Raw genomic sequence first — 15547 nt, 5'->3', positions numbered from 1 at the left:
GTGCCTCTTGTGTCCTGCCTGCTCTCTGCATACTTCCTGGCTGTGTGCATAGGGGCGGCGCCGGAACTCATTGGCTCTTATTGAGTCAGTGTGCATCTTCCTAAGGTGTCCCCAGCCAATTGTCAAGAGGCCTCAGGTACTTAAGGCATCCCCACCCATAGGAGGATGCCTGAGCAACTTACTTCCTCAGTTAGTGTCTTGCTGCTGAGGTGCCAGGTCCTGTCTTGCTATTTCTCTTGTGTCAGCCACCCAGAGGGGCTTCGTACCCTGGCCAGTACCTGTGTCTCTTGTTTCTGCCACCCAGTGGAGCTTTGCACCCTGGTCTGAGTCCTTGTTTCTGTGCCTTATCCCATTCTTGACCCTGTCTAAATCTAGTCCTATACCTGTGTCCGTTTGTATGCCCTCTCTGTAGCTTTCCCTATTCCGCTGTGTTTTCTTGTGTTCACTCCTTCTCCTCTTTGCTCTGCCTCCTTTGGCTTTGCCTTTGTTCCACCTCCTGCGGTTCTGGTCTTTGCTCTGCCTCCTTCGGCTCTGCTCTTTGCTCCACCTCCTGCAGTTCTGGTCTTTGCTCCGCCTCCTACGGTTCTGGTCTTTGCTCCGCCACCTGCGGTTCTGGTCTTTTCTCCATCTCCTGTGGTTCTGTTCTTTGCTCTGTCACCTGCAATTCTGGTCTTTGCTCCGCCTCCTGCGGTTCTGGTCTTTGCTCCGCCTCCTGCAGTTCTGGTCTTTGCTTCGTCTCCTGCAGTTCTGGTCTTTGCTCCGTCTCTTGCGGTTCTGCTTTTCATTCGCTCTTTGCGATTCTGCCTTGCTCTGCTCCTTGCTGTTCTGCCTTGCTGTGCACTTTGCATTTCAGCTTGCTGCACTGCAACCAGCATCTCTGTTCTGCTATCCGCTCTGCGACCATGTGGTCTTACTCTACTTCCGCTCTGCAACCCATGGGTCAAGTCGCTCCCTGTTCCCCTGTACTTTCCAGTGTGTACAGGCCCCTACCTGTTTCCATATACCTGCCATATTCCTATCCCTACCAAGTCAGTACCTGTCCCACCAGAGTCCCAGCTGTGCCCACCTGTCATGCCAGTGTCTCAGCGGTGCCCGCCTGCCAGTGTCCAAGCCGTGCTTGCCTGCCAGTGTCTGAGCCGTGCCCACTTGCCAGTGTGTCAGCCTTGCCCGCCTGCAAGTGTCTCAGCCATGCCCGCCTGCCAGTGTCTCAGCCGTGCCCACCTGCCAGTTTCTCTGCCATGTCTGCCAGTCAAGCCCATTGCCTGCTCCAGGCCTAGTGCTCCGTCCACCAGCGGGATCAGCAACCACAGCCAGACACCACCATGAAGTCATACCTAGCAGATACCAGCCGCACAAGCCAGACCTCACCTTCAGAGGCTCCAGTGAATACCAAGGTAGCTGCTTAATCATGCCCCTTCCAGGGTAGTAGTCTTTGTTTCACAGTGGGGCCATACCCTCCACGTTCATGCCAACCTGTCACAGTGCGAGCATAACAGTTTGCTCAGGCCATGGTCCCCGCTGAGTACCATGTCGTTTCGCTCTTGGAGCAAGATTAACTTTTTTCTGGCCAGCATGAACAACTGGATGATTTCTTTACCAAGTCTGAGATCCAGTCCTTCACTGCTCCACCCACAATCGTCATCTCTTAATGAGCTATTCGATCGATTTGAGGCTTGCGCTCCTAAATTTGAATCCGTCCCAAACGATCCGCCAAGCTACGATGGGATCCAAAGCAGTGACATATATTCTTAGAGCACTACTTACGTTATTTCAAATGGCATGCTCCCTATTTCATCACAGATAGGATGAACCCCTTTCTGCCAGCTGATGGAATAGTACGTCAGCTGGCAGATACCCTGCTTTGAGGTGGGCTCCGGCGGTGAGCCCACCTCAAAGCCGTGACATGTCAGCTGTTTTGTACAGCTGACATGTGAGCGCAATGAGTGAGAGCGGAATCGCGATCCACCTGCGCCCATTAACTAGTTAAATGCTGCCGTCAAGCGCTGACAGCGGCATTTAACTAGTGCTCCCGGCGGCGCGGCCGGAAGTGCTCACACTGCTGACCGCCGTCACATGATCGGGGGTCAGCAGTGCATTGCCATAACAACCAGAGGTCTCCTTGAGATCTCTATGGTTATTGATGGCCGATTGCTTTGAGCGCCACCCTGTGGTCGGCGTTCAAAGCAACCCTGCATTTCTGCTACATAGAGGTGATCTAAGCTTCTGTAGCAATCGAGTAGTGCATGCTTCTAGCCTCCTATAGAGGCTATTGAAGCATGCCAAAATAAAAAAAAGTATTTAAAAATATAAAAAAAATAAAAAATATATAAAAGTTCAAATCACCCCCCTTTCGCCCCAATCAAAATAAAACAGATAAAAAAAACCCAAACATACACATATTTGGTATCGCCGCGTTTAGAATCGCCCGCTTTATCAATAAAAACAAAGGATTAACCTGACCGCTAAATGGCGTAGCGAGAAAAAAAATCAAAACCCAAAAATTACTTTTTTTCGTCGCCGCGACATTGCATTAAAATGCAATAACGGGCGATCAAAAGAACGTATCTACACCAAAATGGTATCATTAAAAACGTCAGCTCGGCATGCAAAAACTAAGCCCTCATCTGACCCCAGATCATGAAAATTGGAGATGCTACGGGTATCGGAAAATCGCACAATTTTTTATTTTTTTATTTTTAGCAGATTTTGGATTTTTTTTCACCACTTAGACTAAAAAATTACCTAGACATGTTAGGTGTCTATGAACTCATAATTACCTGGAGAATCATAATGGCAGGTTACTTTTAGCATTTAGTGAACCTAGCAAAAAAAGCCAAACAAAAAACAAGTGTGAGATTGCACTTTTTTTGCAATTTCATCATACTTGGAATTTTTTTCCCGTTTTCTGTTACATAGCATGGTAAAATCAATGGTATGGTTCAAAAGTACATCTCGTCCCGCAAAAAAAAAGCCCTCACATGGCCATATTGACAGAAAATTAAAAAAGTTATGGCTCTGGGAAGGAGGGGAGCGAAAAATGAAAATGAAAAAAATGGAAAAAGCTCCGGGGGTGAATGGGTTAAAGTAGGATTCCTAATGACCTACCTAGCAAGAGATGCTTTGAAGTGGCTCAACCCCCTCTGGGAAGCAGGGAATCCCATCACCTCAAATCTGACAGCCTTCCTGGTGGACTTCTGTAAGGTCTTTGATAAGCCTAGTACAGCACTCACTACTACTACTCACTACTACTACTACTACTACTACTACTACTACAACTACTACAGTTTCACTTCTCGTGAAAAGTTTTCCTTCCCCACAAGCTCACAGAGAAGGACCAGACAAAAAGAGACCTGTGGGTAATCTGTCACATCTGTCCATTACCATCCAAGACTCACCTGTTCCACAACCTGCCAAATAAGCCACCCAAGCAAAATCCAAGAGGTCTGATAAGAGTGGGCTGGCAAACCTGCAGACTGAATCTAGTCCTGAGAATGAAAAACAGTGTTGCTGTGTTTGTAAGGAACATCCTAACAGTCTCTGCCCTGTGAACCTTATACTCCAAAACCCTGAGCCAGTATGAGAGACTGCCCTTGGTGAGAGTGCCTCCTCTCCATTAAAGTCAATGACTGTGTCTCCACCTTCTGGGAGATTTGGTGTGTTTAAGCCACCAGCCATATGGAGTCGGTGTGTGATCTTGTCCTACAGCTGCAGAATCCAATGAGGGCATTGTATGGTGATGGCCGAGCACTACTTAAGAGCATTCTAATCTTTCAGGGACAATTTCAGCTGCAAGTTGGAGAATTGTACACAAAAAAGTTGATCTTTCCTATGCTGTCTGGTATGTCCATGGGTCATTCTAAGCAAAGAAACCTTTTACCTGTTCATGTCTTGAGGCCCAGCAAGCTGCTGCCATTAAAGCAACCAAGTTGCAAGAGGTGTCTGGTTCCCATGCCTCTGAGTCAGCAGTGTCATATTCTTCATCTGGTGTGCAAGTCGTTGAGTCAAAGAGTGAGGACGTCTCCAATCAAGGGGAAGCGGTGGCGTTGTCTCCACATGGCCCCAACGACTATACCAGTGATCTGTTCCCAGGAACATCCCTGTCTCTTGGATGTTTTCTTCTGGATAACGGGCAGAGGATGGATCCAGTGTGGGTATCTTCATCTTCCAGGTGGCCGGTTGATGAAGATGCCAGGATGGAAGCTTCTAAGTCTCTGCTTTCCACCAATCTGAAGGAGGAGGTCAAGGTCTTTGTATCTTTTGTGGAGGGAGTTGACCTCATTGGCATGGAGAGATTTGGCATTCTGAGATTCCTGAGGACGTGCAAGCCTCATTCTACCTGTGGGATGTCATGATTGCTTGGACTGCATGTGGTCCTATTCTTCTTCTGCAGGTCATTCTGGCAGGCTTGAAGAAGAGGGGGCGTAAAGGTGGGGTACTGTAACAATTCTGCCAACATCACTGCATGGCCTCCCATCTCCCACCTGCTTAAAACTCCAACTTACTCACTACTCTGGGCCATGCTGTGAGTTCTATCTTCTGCCGGCTCAATGCTGGGTGCCTTTTGTCTCCTGCCTGCTCTTTGCATACTTCCTGGCTGTGTGCATAGAGGAGTGGTGCCGGCTCTCCCTTGCTCTTATTGAGTTAGTGTGCAGCTTCCTAAGGTGTCCCCAGCCAAATGTCAAGATGCCTCAGGTACTTAAGGCATCCCCGCCCATAGGAGGATGCCTGTGCAACTTACTTCCTCAGTTAGTGTCTTGCTGAAGAGATTACAGGTCTTGTCTTGCTATTTCTCTTGTGTCAGCCACCCAGAGGGGCTTCATACCCTGGCCTGTACCTGTGTCCCTTTTTTCTGCCATTCAGTCGGGCTTCGTACCCTGGTGTGAGTCCTTGTTTCTGTGCATTGTTCCTGTTACAGAACTGCAGCACAGAACTAGGATAGAAGGGGAAAAACTGACCCGGCACTGAGACTAGGCTGATACCCTACGATGGAGTGGGCGACCCATTCCTTGTGAATAGACCCACTGATGATCCTAGGTTAAACTCAGCGAAGACCTATAGATAAGGGGAAGGAGGTCCCTAAAAGATCTAAAGACTGGGTATAAAAAGCAGGTCACCTCCTAATAGGAAACATAGAGTAGGCTGCAGAAACCAACTGAAAACAGAAACTAAAGATAGGAGAACAGAGGTCCCAGAACTGCATAAAATCCAACACAGAAAGCTATCAAAGCATGTAGCCAGAACCCTGAACCTGACCTAAGACAACCCAGCACCAGGGGAAAAAGACCAGCAGCCAGAAAAACACAACAAGATGGCGGATGGTCAAAACAAAACAGATTCTAACAGTCCCATTCCTGATCCTGTCTGAACCTTGTCCTAAAGCCTGTGTCCATTTCTATCCCTGTCTGTCGCTTTCCTATTCCACTGTGTGCTTCCTTGTGTTCACTCCTTCTCCTCTTTGCTCTGCCTCTTTCGGCTCTGCTCTTTGCTCTGCCTCCTTCTTCTACATCCAAAGTACCAGACATGCCCGCCTGTCCTACCAGTGTCTCAGCCATGCCCGCCTGCCAGTGTCTCAACCATGCCCGTCTGTCAGTGTCTCAGCCATGCCTGCCTGCCAGTGTTTCAGCCATGCCCGCCTGCCAGTGTCTCAGCTGTGCCCACCATTCAAGACCATGTCCTGATCTTTTCCTAGCACTCCATTCCCCAGTGGGATCAGCAGCCACAGTCAGACACCACCCCAGAGTGTTCCAGAACACTGCCCCCATCCCTTATGGGAAATATGCAAATGCATGTAGAAAAGCCGCAGAGACACCATCACATGTTTCTCAACGCAAGCAATAAATAGCCCGGTCTTTCACCGGGAAGGAACAACCACGGGAAGGGCAGCATCCAAGAAAGGAAAACAATCTATGCCAAAACATGGTATCCATCCACAGACAGCTGTTTCGGGGTATTTGCCCCACATCAGTGTGGAGTATGAAACTGGCTATTAGGAGCAGTGCCTAGTAAAAGGACTATAAACATAAGGATGAATGACCTTGGGGAGATCAAAACATCCAACACCGCGGAGACACCATAACGTCTTAATCAACGCAGTGATCCAGAACACTGCCCCCATCCCTTATGGGAAATATGAAAATGCATGTAGAAAAGCCGCGGAGACACCACCACGTGTTTCTCAACGCAAGCAATAGCCAGGTGTTTCACCGGGAAGGAACAACCACGGGAAGGGCAGCATCCATAAAGGAAAACCACCTATGCCAAAACATGGTATCCATCCACAGACAGCTTTTTTTTCCCCTCAGATGGGATGTTGCACAGTCAGGTAACCAAAACTATTAGGAACTCATCTCCCAAAACAGCGTGCCACATACTCAGTGCACCCACTATTCCCATCATTAGGGTTGAGCGAAATGGGTCGGCAATTTTCAGAAGTCGCCGACTTTTGGCAAAGTCGGGTTTCATGAAACCCGACCCGACCCCTGTGTGGGGTCGGCCATGAAGTCGGCGATCTTCTGAATCTGGAATCGGAATTCCGATACCGATTCCCGATATGTTTAAGATATCGGGAATCGGTATCGGAATTCAGATTTAAGTGTAAAATAAAAAATAAAAATAAAAAATATCGCTATACTCACCCTCGGACGTGCCCTGGTACTGAGCGGGAACCTTCCTTCCTTCGAATCAGCGCTTCCAGGACCTTGCGGTGACGTCGCGGTGACGTCGCGGCTTGTGATTGGTCGCGCGACCGCCCATGTGACCGCTCGCGGGAACAATAAGAAGCCGTGACGTCACCGCGACGTCACCGAAGGTCCTGGAAGCGCTGATTCTTAGGAAGGAAGGCTGCCGGAAAGAAGCAGGGCGCGTCCGAGGGTGAGTATATACCTAATAGGAATATACTCACCCTCGGACGCGCCCTGCTTCTTTCCGGCAGCCTTCCTTCCTAAGAATCAGCGCTTCCAGGACCTTCGGTGACGTCGCGGAGACGTCACGGCTTCTGATTGGTCGCGCGAGCGGTCACATGGGCGGTCGCGCGACCAATCACAAGCCGCGACGTCACCGCAAGGTCCTGAAAAACACCTATAGTGCCCATTTTAATGGCAAAAAAATCCATTCTTGTTACTGAAGCTTGTCAATCTTAATTTACCTTATAATAATAGTTAGGCATTGGAAATTGGGGGTCATTTGGCTAAAGTTGTGGGGGTATGGTTGGTTCAAGTATTTAGTGGGCCCAGGAAATGTGGACTACGTCACGGCAGTGGAGCAGGGAGAGATAAGTATTTCAACTTTGCAAGTGGTGTGATCCTGAGCAAGCAGGTGGGGGGCACTCATTTGCATTGGCACTGGCACTGGCACAGGGCTGTTATGTTAACCAATTCAGTAACACAATGGACATAGAGGTTAGAGCACATACAGTGATCTGACAAAACCCCAAAATAATAGAACGAGCTCTGAGATGTGGGAACTCTGCAGACCGCAATCCCTAATCCTCTCCAACAACACTAGAGGCAGCCGTGGATTGCGCCTAACGCTCCCTATGCAACTCGGCACAGCCTGAGAAACTAGCTAGCCTGAAGATAGAAAATAAGCCTACCTTGCCTCAGAGAAATACCCCAAAGGAAAAGGCAGCCCCCCACATATAATGACTGTGAGTTAAGATGAAAAGACAAACGTAGAGATGAAATAGATTTAGCAAAGTGAGGCCCGACTTTCTGAACAGAGCGAGGATAGGAAAGGTAACTTTGCGGTCTACACAAAACCCTACAAAACCACACAAAGGGGGCAAAAAGACCCTCCGTACTGAACTAACGGCACGGAGGTACACCCTCTGTGTCCCAGAGCTTCCAGCAAACAAATAGACAAGCTGGACAGAAAAAAAATCAACAAAAAAATAGCAAAGAAGAACTTAGCTATGCAGAGCAGCAGGCCACAGGAACGATCCAGGAAAAAGCAAGTCCAATACTGGAACATTGACAGGAAGCCAGGATCAAAGCATTAGGTGGAGTTAAGTAGAGCAGCACCTAACGACCTCACCAAATCACCTGAGGGAGGAAACTCAGAAGCCGCAGTACCACTTTCCTCCACGAACGGAAGCTCACAGAGAGAATCAACCGAAGTACCACTTGTGACCACAGGAGGGAGCTCTGCCACAGAATTCACAACACAGGGCCCCTCAAAGTACGGCGGTGTGTTTGCATGGCGGGGGCGCCTCCCACCGGCAGTGACACTTTTGCATACTATGAGGGGCCCTGTGCAGGATACGGATGGAAAGCCACTAATAGAATAAATTTGAAAAAATGTGCAGCAGGCTCCATTAATTGAAAAAAGGACAATGGAACAGTACGAAACAGTGACGCACCCTGAGTTGACTACAACCAGCGGTGGCTGCAGACCAGCCTACAGATTGAGCTGCACTCACACAGACACCTTGCAGACAGCCGTGAACAGTGCTGCAAGGCCAAAACAAGGTTCTCATGCAGTGGTTGCTAAATTAGCCTGGGTAAAGCACAATGAAGCAAATCGCTATCTCCAAACTATCCCTCAGTCAGAACACAGCATCCTGTCCCTAACTGAATTCACAGCAGAGTGAACCCAAAATGGCAGCGGCAACTTTTATAGTGCATCATGACATCATTTCAGCAGCCAATCACTGCCATGCCAGTAGTTACATGCCTAACATGCAGAACAGGATGTGCCCACACTTCTAATGATTCCTCATTGGCTGAATTCTGGCTCTTTGAATTATGGGAACTTCCGATTCCGGTATCCGATATACTGAAAGTATCGGAATTCCGATACCGCAAATATCGGCCGATACTTGCGTTATCGGAATGCTCAACACTAGTCATTGTCCATCTGTCCTTCGAAGTGACATTCAATCAACTTTGCTTCATTTGGATGAATCTGAGCAGAAAGTATCGCCCATGACACTTCACAATTAATTTGGCTTTTTCTGTCTTCAATCACACCATCAGTAAACAGCAGTTATTACAAGTTCATAGACACCAAACATGTCTAGGTTCTTTTTTATCTAAATGGTGAAAAAAGTTCCAATCTTTGTTTAAAAAAAATTGTGCCATGTTCCGATACCAATATCATCATTTTTCATGATCTTGAGTTGGGTGAGGGCTTATTTTTTATGCGTCGAGCTGATGATTTTTAAAGATACCATTTTGGTGCAGATACATTCTCTTGATTGTTCGTTATTGCATTTTAATTCAATGTTGTGGCAACCCAAAAAACATAATTTTGGCATTTTTAATTTTTTCTCTTTACGCCGTTTAGCAATCAGGTTAATTCTTTTTTATAGTGATTGATTCTGAATGCGGCGATACCAAATATATTTGATTTTTTTATTGTTTTATTTTGAATGGGCTGAAAGGGGAGTAATTTGAACTTTAATATTTTTTTTCTTAATATTTTTAAAACCATATTTTTTATTTGTGGCATGCTTCAATAGTGTACATGGGAGACTACAAGCTCATGATCTTGATCAGATCGCCTCTATGTAGCAGAATTGCTGACTTTCTATGAGCGCCGACCACCGGTCGGTGCTCATACCAATCCAGCAGTGACAACCGTAGAGGTGTGCTGAAGACCTCTAGTTGTCATGCCAACCCATCAGCATCATGTGACACGGTCACCAATGGGCAGGATTTCTGGCTTCCTTGCTGGAAGTGCATATTAAATGTCGCTGTCAAAGTTTGACAGCAGCATTTAAATAGTTAACAGCTGTTGGAGAATCGTAATTCCACCTGTGGCTGTTAGAGTCACATGTCAGCTGTTCAAAACCTCCAAATAAAAAATAGATCATCAATAAAACAGTGATAAAAAGGCCAAAGGGGACTGCGTGATGAAGATGGACACAAATACCCCCATGAATAGATTAGTTTAACTTGGTGTCAATCTCGTCCCCATTGTGCAGCCCTTGATCTGGCAGTAAAAAGAATTCTCAAAAGTAAAAACATTGTTATTAAGAATAAAAACTATGACTGTCTCCAAAAATTCCCTTTGAGCAGAAGGCAATTGATCATCTGATGAAAAAAACTTTTTTATGGCCTCCATACCTAGGTTGTGAAGTATGTTGCTATACAAGGGGTTAACATCCAAAGTGAGATGCCTCAATGGCAGTTCAGGACCTTCCATCACATGACCGCAAGGACCTATGGTCATGTGAATCCCAGCGTGCACCACGGTCCTTCCAAGCATCGTTCAGAGAATCTCCCTCCAGCAAGGAACACTGAAGCCCTTCCTGGCCACCACAGTAGATCACCTTGCCACCACTCGCAGCTGTCAGCCATTTACCGATTGGACGCACCACTTTCCATCACGCGCACACCGAGGTTATGATGGGGTGCATAACCTCTTAAGTTTAGTGGCTACACAGCTTCACCCACGGTCTATTGCTCCACTTGTCCTGCTCACTCGTGTCCTATCCTTTTTTCTCTTTTATGTCCAGCTGGTTTCTGGTCATGATAACTCCCCCATCATGAGCATCAATAGCAAAATGATAAGGACACATGGTGACAAGAGAGCAGGTAGCTCAGAAGATGTGATGGTGCCCCCTGTATGTGAGGGAACTCTTTACCTTTGGGACAAGATTTGTCCTGAAACATTATATCAAAGTTGTTGTTGGCTTTCATATTACTTGCCAGCATCCAGGATATCTCCTCTGGGTCATTACCTGTTCATTGTACCACATATTGTAAGGAATGTCTCTCCACATGAGAATCCAGGATTCTCAGCACCGCATACTACAAGTTATTTCTGAGTATCCTGGGAGATGTATCTATAACTGGATGATACAGAGCATGATATCACTAGAGCAGGAACTTGTGAAACACATTTGGTATAATGAAGGATTCAAGAAGATTCAGTCAGAAAACTTCAGGGTTAGTTACACTGATGTTTTGAAGAAGGCAGATACATTTAGGAAGCAGCTTGACAGAAGGAACTTTCAGCTTGATATTCCTGATGGACAACGACTTCCTGTTCCCAAATTCAAAGCTTGAGTCCTTAGAATGTCTCTTATTAGCAGCTGAGGCAGACTACCCTGGTGGTAGGACGTGGTATATCTCGATTTTTCCAAAGCGTTTGATACCGTGCCACACAAGAGGTTGGTACACAAAATGAGAATGCTTGGTCTGGGGGAAAATGTGTGTAAATGGGTTAGTAACTGGCTTAGTGATAGAAAGCAGAGGGGGCTTATAAATGGTATAGTCTCTAACTGGGTCGCTGTGACCAGTGGGGTACCGCAGGGGTCAGTATTGGGACCTGTTCTCTTCAACGTATTCATTAATGATCTGGTAGAAGGTTTACACAGTAAAATATCGATATTTCCAGATGATACAAAACTATGTAAAGCAGTTAATACAAGAGAAGATAGTATTCTGCTACAGATGGATCTGGATAAGTTGGAAACTTGGGCTGAAAGGTGGCAGATGAGGTTTAACAATGATAAATGTAAGGTTATACACATGGGAAGAGGGAATCAATATCACCATTACACACTGAATGGGAAACCACTGGGTAAATCTGACAGGGAGAAGGACTTGGGGATCCTAGTTAATGATAAACTTACCTGGAGCAGCCAGTGCCAGGCAGCAGCTGCCAAGGCAAACAGGATCATGGGGTGCATTAAAAGAGGTCTGGATACACATGATGAGAGCATTATACTGCCTCTGTACAAATCCCTAGTTAGACCGCACATGGAGTACTGTGTCCAGTTTTGGGCACCGGTGCTCAGGAAGGATATAATGGAACTAGAGAGAGTACAAAGGAGGGCAACAAAATTAATAAAGGGGATGGGAGAACTACAATACCCAGATAGATTAGCGAAATTAGGATTATTTAGTCTAGAAAAAAGACGACTGAGGGGCGATCTAATAACCATGTATAAGTATATAAGGGGACAATACAAATATCTCGTTGAGGATCTGTTTATACCAAGGAAGGTGACGGGCACAAGGGGGCATTCTTTGCGTCTGGAGGAGAGAAGGTTTTTCCACCAACATAGAAGAGGATTCTTTACTGTTAGGGCAGTGAGAATCTGGAATTGCTTGCCTGAGGAGGTGGTGATGGCGAACTCAGTCGAGGGGTTCAAGAGAGGCCTGGATGTCTTCCTGGAGCAGAACAATATTGTATCATACAATTATTAGGTTCTGTAGAAGGACGTAGATCTGGGGATTTATTATGATGGAATATAGGCTGAACTGGATGGACAAATGTCTTTTTTCGGCCTTACTAACTATGTTACTATGTTACTATGTTACCCTGCGTCTTCTTCAAGTTTTATCTTCCTTTAGACCAGATGCCATTTAATTTATCCACAGACTTTTCAATTATTGTAGTATCCATCACAATGGTCAAAATGGAACTAAGATGAGAATGTAACCTAAGATCACAGAAAAGCTGAAACATTTTCATAGATCCTTGATATTTATTATATTACTAGTAGATATAAGCAAAAAGATCAGAACAGAATTCATTTCTCATTTTTCACAAAAATATGCATTCTCGAAAATGGCTACCATGGACTCCATTTACCAGATCTCCAGACTTCATCATTTATTTAATTTTCTCAGGGACCCATAAGTTAGGGTCGTAAATTTGGCTGAAGGCTGGTGGTGCAGGCTGGAACGAATGATCAGGTAGCTGGCTCTGAACCAGCAGGACAGTCGCGCTACAAAAGCATAACATAGGAGAATCTTCTGTTAACATGCTGAGTTCCAGGAGGACAGGCTAGGAATAAATACAGGCAAAAATATTATTTGTGAACAATGAACAGTAGATACGGGGGTCAGTGGGTGATCTAGTCCACTGGCTCAAGACATCATGGACCAATGGTCATCCCACTGATTGCCCACTCTCTTTTCACTGTGAGTATAATACTACTCAGACAACACAAGGTGAGGGTAATACAGTGTGGCAATAATTTATTGAACCACTAACAAACAATAACATATAGAACAGTCCGAGCAACTACCCAAGATGGTGCAAATTACAGTCTCACCCTTCAGCTGACTCACCAGGATAAGAGCAGCTGTGAATTCAGAGCTTCCAGGGCCGATTACTCCACCTGTGACACACACAGAGAGGAGGTGACAACAACCTTAGGAAGCTGACCGAGAGCAGTCCATTGATGTACGAGGCCAGGTGACCTGATTGTCCCAACCAGGATTCTCCAAATGTCTTTGAGGGTTCAGACATGGTCAAAGAAGCAGCTCTTTATTTTTTGAGTTGGAGCCATGATGCCATGGTTACTCTAATGTGCAGTCTTTCTAAACACAGGGAGATCCTCCATATTATAGTTCACAACTTCTCATTCAGGCATTCCTCCACACTTAACAAACATTGTTCACATATCATGTTTCGCAAAGATAGTAGAACACTACTAGGACTGCAATACTAGGACAGATACAATAGCTAATCAACAGCCAGTCCACAAATGGCAGCCACTGAACATTAATTCAATTGACAATAAGAGTCATCATTACTTCTCACATGAACTCTAGCTCATGTTCCTGGGTCTACTGACATAACACATCTGGATAATTCCGAATTAATGCTGTGTCGTCACAATATGTGACAAAAGAAAGCTCAACATGTTCCTCTATCCATTGTTAGAATGTAACTAATGTTTATGGCAAGCAAGTTTAAACCAAATATAGAAATAAAAAAAAATGTTTGCAACACTCAAATTGAAGAAATCCAGAAATTTTCCTTCAATCCATAGAAAGAAGTGTTGCACTATTCGGAAAGTTGCTGATACATTTCATATCATTAAGTCTCTGCATGTTGAAGCTAGAAATGAATAAATCTCCCAAATTTCAAATTTAGGAGATTCAATTGAATTTGGCCTGGAAATAGGATTCACAACTTTATTATATGTGAAATAAAGGTGCCTGAAGTCCATTAATAGTCATTACCTAAGTGTTATCTGTCCACATCCTAGTGCAGAATCGGTAGGAGCGCTGGTCATGTGATGGGTGAAGACGGCATAATATTTTATTATATTTACGTCTTCCCAGTGCTAAACTATTGATCAGCCAGAAGCCATTTTGCTGAATTCAAAGGAATCAAATCATAAAAATAGTGGATTCTGACCTATCCATTTTCTGTGAAAATTGATGCAAATTTCATTTGCTTTTAATCAATCTACTCATCTCTAGTTGCAATGCAACTTCTAATGGATTGAAAACAATGATTTGGGTAATGATTTGATTCATAGTTGCGTAAGGCCTTCACATATTACCACTGAGCTGAACATTTAAACTAATTTTGTTTACAAAAATATATCTCATCTTTTGCATAGCTCTTCTAATCTCATTGTTCCTCAGACTGTAGATAATAGGATTCATCAATGGTGTAACTACTATATACAACAGGGTTTTGTATTTGCTGGTATTGGATGAGCTCTCATCAGATGGAGTCATGTAGACTGCGATTAGGGTGCCGTAATATGCACATACTGTGGTCAGGTGGGAGCTACATGTGGAGAAGGCTTTTCTTCTACCATAAGAAATGTTAAGGATCGTAAAGAAAATGCAAAAGTAAGTAACAATGATGAAAACAAATGGAAAAAAAACCACAAAGATGCTACAAACAAAGTCTTGCAATATTACAATGGAAATGTCTGAAGTGGCCAATTCCATTAAGGGACCAAAGTCACAAAAGAAATGATCCATGTAATTCAAGCCACAGAAGTTAAACTGAACATAAACAAGGAACTCACTTGAAGTGAGCACAATGACCAAAAACCAGGCTCCGATAACAAGTCGAATGCAAAGATCTGGACTTATTAGTGAGGAATATCGTAACGGATGACAAATGGCCAAATACCGATCATAAGACATAATGGCAATGAGGAAACATGGAAGACCACAAAATATACCAAAGAAATAAAGCTGTGTCAGACAACCCCAAAGGGACAAAACTCCTTCCTCAACAAACATAATGTCTAACATCATGGGGATAAAGCAGGTGGCCAGTAAGACATCTGCTATGGATAAATGCTTCAGTAAGAAAAACATTGGAGTTTTGAGTTGGGGAATGATGGTCACTAGAAGGATAATGAGAAGATTCCCTCCCAGTATACATATGTAACTCAGGGTAAGCAGAAGGAATAGAAGAGGTTTGTATTCGGATAGACTTTGGAATCCAAGAAGACGTATCTGAGTGACTTGTGTCTGATTCACATCACACATCATTTATACATCAATAAACATCCAAGAATTATTTTCTCCTAAAAATTTATTTATTCTAGTTCAGGTATAAAGTCTGGGAATGTTGCCCACTAAAAACAAGTGGTATATTATACTTAGTGATGGTTTTCATTATTAGAGGAGGCTCGATAGAATTGTGGGATATTTTCATCTGTGAAATGACATCTTCATATTGTTGGCTCTTCTGATGTAAAGGCGAAATGTTCCAGACGTTCGCGTCTTTTATAATCTCAGCAGAACATATCAAATGCCCACTGGATCCCGATAATCACCCTCAAGTGAATGTTCTAAACATTAGAGACCAGAGGTTTAAATGAATTGATAGT

The 15547-nt window shown here is 44.7% G+C and overlaps 1 protein-coding gene across 1 annotated transcript; it reads right to left on the bottom strand.

The window, feature by feature from the left end:
• Positions 1–14240: 14240 nt before the first annotated feature.
• Positions 14241–15203, bottom strand: LOC138674790 (olfactory receptor 5G9-like). Its single transcript, XM_069762608.1, has one exon. The coding sequence runs from the start codon at positions 15201–15203 to the stop codon at positions 14241–14243; it is 963 nt and encodes a 320-aa protein (XP_069618709.1).
• Between the last annotated feature and the right edge of the window lie 344 nt (positions 15204–15547).

Source organism: Ranitomeya imitator, chromosome 4 (genome assembly GCF_032444005.1).
Source record: "Ranitomeya imitator isolate aRanImi1 chromosome 4, aRanImi1.pri, whole genome shotgun sequence".
NCBI lineage: Eukaryota > Metazoa > Chordata > Amphibia > Anura > Dendrobatidae > Ranitomeya > Ranitomeya imitator.
The sequence above is the reverse complement of the archived record's forward strand: the minus strand, read 5'-3'. Positions and strand labels throughout refer to the sequence as shown.

Excerpts from the sequence above, each read along its gene's own strand:
- LOC138674790 (XM_069762608.1), bottom strand. The coding sequence starts at position 15,203 with ATGTGTGATGTGAATCAGACACAAGTCACTCAGATACGTCTTCTTGGA.